Consider the following 5256-nt stretch of genomic DNA (forward strand, 5'->3'; position numbering starts at 1 on the left):
GCAAGGCCCCGAGTTAAAGAGAAGCTGGGGACATTCATGCAGGTGGGATGTGTGGGCAGGGACATGGGGACATGCTGGCCACTTTCACAAGGGCAGAGTCCCTGGTCCCTTTGTAGCACCAACACTGGCTCTGATAAGGGGACAGATATTTTGTCCTGGTTAAGATCCGTCCCTGCCATGGGACCACCCTGGCACTGGGTGTCCTGATGCTCCCAGGGTGACACTATCCCATCTCATCCCATCCCTGCAGGCAGAACGTGGGGCTCTGCAAGACCCTGGCATTGACCACGTCCCCCTCACGTGACGGTTCCTGACCAACCCCACAGATGTGGTGGGGACAGGAGGAGGACTAAAATCAAGTATTCCCACCTGGACCCCCCTCCCCAAGGGGGCTTAAAGGCACAAACAAGGACCATGGATGGGAGGGAATTTCTGAAACAACTTTTATTGTAGAAAAATCTTGTGTCTGTCCCAAAGGAGCAAAGGGAGCTGGAGTCACCCAACCCTAAGCCAGGGCACCCTGAGTGCTCCCTCTGCTCTGGGGTGGGTCACCCCACCTTTGGACCAGCAGCTTGAGTGTCTGTTGGGGAAATAAGAGACAAACACAGGCATGAGACACAGCTTTGCTCCGGTTTGGCACACGAATCATTCCTCACGCTCTGCTGCTGACACACATGTTCCCATTTGCCACCACAAGCGATGCTTCCCCTTAGTGAGCTGGCATGGGGATGACGTGCTGTCCCAAAATATCCACCAGTAAGGCAGTGCCCACAGCTGCTGCATTCCCCCTGGGTCTGACCCCCCCCCCAAATTCACCATCCAGGCTGCAAGCAGCAATTGCTCCCTGTGTAATGCCTGGGGCTGGGTGTCACCAGCTCCCCTCCCCGAGGCGTGCGGAGCTGCTGCTGATGTTAAGGAAGGGCTGCAGTCACTGATATTTTCATTACAAACCACATCCTGCTGGAGCAGAGGGATCTGTCAGAGCTCAGCCAACCTCAGCCTTGTGCCAGGCCAGGAGGGGAAGTCGGTAGCAGGCTCTCCATTGTGGAACACCCACACAGGCACTCAGGCAGGCGAGATCCCATCAAAATCCTCCTCCAAGAGTTGTCAATGCGTGATCCCACTGTAAAAGCATCAAGAGGCCCCAGCAGAGCCAGAGCAGCGGTCGATTCCCAGGAGGCCTCAGTGAGTGAGCGGTTTGTAGTTCGCTTGTGCTGAGTGGAGCACCCCACACCCACATGGGGGCACGGCTGGAGGGTGCAGCCTTGTGGTGCCCGTTTCACCATCACAGAGCACCACTGGTGTCCCTTGGTGCCGAGCCCTCGTTGGCACCACCAGCAGGTGTCCATCACCACCTCGGCCAGGTCTGCACACCCTGGGGTGAGGAGGGGACTGGGCCAGCACCAAGGATGACCACATCCACGCTGCCCCTGGTCCTGCTAGGTTCCCAGGCCTCCGCCACCACTCAGGGCTGGGGGCCACGCTGCCTCTGCTGCCAGTCCTGCCGCAGCCGGGCCATCTCCCGGCTGTACTGCTCGTGGAGCCGGCAGAAGGTGGACGGGCTCTCCGCCACAGCCGCCCCGGCGCTCGCAGCCTCGCCGTTCGACACCCGCCTGCGCGGCGGCAGCGGCGGCGGCCGCGGGTTCTCCTCCTCGTCGTGCCCACCACAGCCAGAGGTGTCAGGTGCCTGGTCCGCTCCCAGCACGTTGTTCCACACCGCACAGCCGTTCTCCTTCGGCAGGATGGCAGGCAGAGTCGGCAGCCGCTCCCGGGACTGCTCCAGCCCCGACGGCTTCGGCTTCCAGGGGCCGGGAGGCTCCTGGGAGCCTCCACATCCCCCAGCCAGACCCTGGCGCATTTCCTGCAGCTGCTTCTCCAGCTCCCGCACCACCAGCCGCATGTAGTCAAAGCTGGCTCGGGACAGCGACTTCACCCATGACTCCATGGCCGCCTGGCTCTCCGCTGCCAGCACGTAGGTGCGGGACTTGGTGCCACCGAAGCGGATGGCGAAGGTGAACCCCTCGGCTGAATCGCAGAGCTCCACGTTGCAGCCCTCTAGCACGATGACGCCCACCGGCTCCCGGCTGTCCCGTTCCTCGAAGTAGAAGAGCATGTTGCCCTTGAGCACGAACCAGCGGCGGTGATAGGCCGTGTGCCGCTCGCCACGCTTGTAGAGGAAGCCGGCGTTGTCGGCCGGGGAGTCGCAGGTGGCGTAGAAGGCCAAGCTCCGCTCGTTCAGCTTCATGGCTCCGCGCCCTGCGGGGACAGAGGGTGCTCAGCGCTGCGCGTTAATTGCATGGAAATGAACCATCGGCTTTTTGTTCCTGCTGGCAGCAGCGCTGGCGCCCAGGAAATGGAGCCGGTGAATAAACAACGCCGGGATAGTTGGGATAAGCCCGCTCCCAGACAAGGTGCTGAGTCCAGCGGATGCCGGGTGGCCTGTGGTTCCCCAGGGCTCGCTGGGGACGAGGTTCCCCTCCCCAGCAAAGTGTTTTCCCACTGAGGAGCCCCAGGCAGGGCTTATCCGGTGCCCCACGTCACCTGGCACAGGTGACCTTCCCGCCGGCGCCGTGTTTTCCGTGTCGCGCCGCTCCTCCCCACGGCGCACAGGGAGGGTTTTGGCCGGCTCCGTGGATCCGGCTGCCGCTCCAGAGAACCGTGGCCACAAACCCTGCCACCCGGGCAAGGCCACCGCTCCTCTTGTCCCCTAATCGCTGGTGGCCTCGCCGTCCCAGGCTTCCCACCCACCTGGACTCTACCTTCATCAAGGACACGCTCGTGGCCGTGGTGGCCGCGGGAGCGCTGGATCCGGGGTCGGATGGTGTGAGGGGGCTTTGGGGCCCCGCTCCTGCACGGTCACCTTTGTCCTCGGCTCACACCGCCCCGGCCCGGCCCGGCCCCGCGGGCGGAGCGCTGCTCCCGCCCGCCTCCGCCACCGCCCATCCCCGCGGCCGCGGCCGGGAGGGAGGAGCTGGAAAAGCGCTCCGGAGCTCGGCCCCGGAGCTGGGAGCTCCTGGCTCGGCCCAAAGCCCGCGGCAGGTCACAGCTCCGGGCACCGGGACTGAGGGCCAGGCAGAACCGGGAAGAGCGAGGGGGGAATGGGGGGAGAGATGAGGACACGCGTTGGAGGATGCAGGGGAAGTGCACATCCCGGGATGAATGTATGGATGTACACAGGGATGTGCACATGGACGTACTCATGTGTGGGAAACCCAGGAATGTAGTGCTGAAAGTGGCTGCACAACGTTGAATTTTTGATCACATTTTGGAGGCAAAGGATTCGGGATTCTGGGAGCATCTGGCAGGGAACGGACAGAGGTTGGTGGATAAGGTGGACAACACAAGCCCCACAAAGAGGGTTGGTGGCAGGACATAGCTGGTCCTGAGTGGGTAGGAGATGCTGCAGGGGACCAGGCTGCAAGTCCTGGCTGCTCTCCTGACCTTGCAGCCATATCCTTGGGCCACAGCCAAGTGTGGGACGGTCTCAGTGCAGAGGGACGGAAGGAGTTGAGTGGGGACAAGCCTCCAGTCTGACTTCTGCTCTTGGCTGGCCTTCCAGGCTCACAGGACCACCCTGGCAGTGCCGCTGTCCTCACCATGCCACAGCAAATACCGGCGTCAAGGATTTGCTCTCCTTATCTCTGTCCCTTTCCTCCAGTTTCTTCATCCCCCTGCTCTGCTCCACAGCCATGCGTGTACTTTAGCAATCAAGGCACTGGCGACCACTTTAGAGGTTCCCATCGCAGAAATCCTGCTGTCCCTAACCTCTGCCATAGGTTGTAGTCCACTCCCTGCCCGTAGAGGCCCCCAGTTCCCTGCACAGCTGCTCAGGACTTGGCAATTTTCTGCTTGTGTCAGAGGTTTTCAGTTCACCGAGGGTTTTCTCTATCACCTCCAGACTTTCACTTTCAGGCTATAAAAAAGGATTCAAAGCAGCACTAAAACCATCTGGGCTTTATCTTCCCTCCTGAGCAGAGCAGCTCTGTTGAAGGTCGCTGGTGGGAAGTCTCAGGTCTCTGCACCACTTATCTCCCTGCCTTGCTGAGAGATGCCTCTCCGTGAGGCACGATTAGAAGGGGAAGAACCATGGGGAGAAGCAATATCTTTATTAGAGCAGCTGGGGTGATTGGGAAAAGGCAGCAGCACTCCCAGCTCTGCTTTCCTTTCCTGGGACTCCAAAGCCACGTTTTCCTCTTGCAGCCTCACCAGCCACTTCAGCAGAGGTTGTTCCTCCTCCACAGCTGCTCTGGAAAATCACCTCAATTCCTCAGAAACACAGACAAAATTCCCCTGTGGATTTTTGCTTCCCTTTGGGTCTCTCTCGGGACAGTCGCGTGCTGCTGCACAAGCTCCAGGACTTCCCCTTCTGAGCGGCTCCATATTTTCCCTGTCGTCCCCCAGCATCCGCCCAGCAAGGAGACCAGACCCCGTGCCTCAGTTTCCCCTGTAAAGTTTTGATGGGAAAGATGGGAAAATGAACTCTCATGTTAAGCTTGCCCGACAGCAGAGGAAAGGGAGAAGAAAAGGGTCTGAAAGGAGCTGAGGGGGTGCCAGGAGCATTTCTGGACGTGGGATGCCCTTGGCTTCTGCTTCCTGCTGCTCCCATGACCGGTGACTTGGTGCGGTTACACAGCGGCGGGTGCTGGACGGCTCAGAGAGGTGAGTGGGAGCTTTGAGTCACTCCCAGTGCCGGGAATCTTGGGGTGCTGGGGGTGCCGGGAGGGTCTCGGATAGCCGGCGCTGTGCGTGTGCCCAGCCGGCACACGGAGAAGAAGGAGTGCGGGTCTCCAAAACGACCGGCAGAGAATCATCTCACAGGGACCGCAGGTGGATCCCAAGCTGTGCCTTGGGGTTCAAGGCGAACAAGTCGTGACTGTCACAGAAACGCGGGCGTGGGGCGGGCGCGACACTCCCCGGCGCCTTTCGGGGTGCGGGACCTGCCCCGCTCCGCTCCCACGCGGGGTTCCCCGTCCCACGCCGTCTGCAGCCTGGCAGCCGGGGATCGGGGTGCGCTGTCCCCGGGCCCCTCCGCCCCGCTCCGGGACAGGCGGAGCCGGGCGGGGAAGGGCCGGAGGCGGCGGCTGCAGCGCGGGGAAGGGCCGGGAGAGGGCGGCGGGAGCCCGGCCACGGCGGCCGGAGCGCTGCGGGGCTTGGCGGGTACGCGGGGGCAGCCAGCCTCGGGGCACCGCCTCCGTCACTCCCTCCATCCCACTCCATCACCACCCTCTCCATAACCACCCCAATCATCCCTAAATC

General features: G+C 61.9%; 1 protein-coding gene across 2 annotated transcripts; it reads right to left on the reverse strand.

Moving 5' to 3' along the window:
* Positions 1–419: 419 nt before the first annotated feature.
* Positions 420–2891, reverse strand: PHETA1 (PH domain containing endocytic trafficking adaptor 1). Of its 2 annotated transcripts, none has more exons than XM_039561410.1 (2): positions 2760–2891; positions 420–2256 (listed from the first exon to the last, which is right to left on the reverse strand). In XM_039561410.1, exon 2 carries the CDS (start codon positions 2243–2245, stop codon positions 1466–1468), a length of 780 nt encoding a protein of 259 aa, XP_039417344.1. In that variant the 5' UTR covers positions 2246–2256; positions 2760–2891; the 3' UTR covers positions 420–1465. The 2 variants fall into 2 exon arrangements, with proteins under 2 accessions (XP_039417344.1, XP_039417345.1); XM_039561411.1 differs by having other exon boundaries at positions 2749–2891.
* Between the last annotated feature and the right edge of the window lie 2365 nt (positions 2892–5256).

This window comes from Corvus cornix, chromosome 15 (assembly GCF_000738735.6).
Source record: "Corvus cornix cornix isolate S_Up_H32 chromosome 15, ASM73873v5, whole genome shotgun sequence".
NCBI classification, from domain to species: Eukaryota; Metazoa; Chordata; class Aves; order Passeriformes; family Corvidae; genus Corvus; species Corvus cornix.

Coding starts and splice junctions, on each gene's coding strand:
- PHETA1 (XM_039561410.1), bottom strand. CDS start 2,245: ATGAAGCTGAACGAGCGGAGCTTGGCCTTCTACGCCACCTGCGACTCC.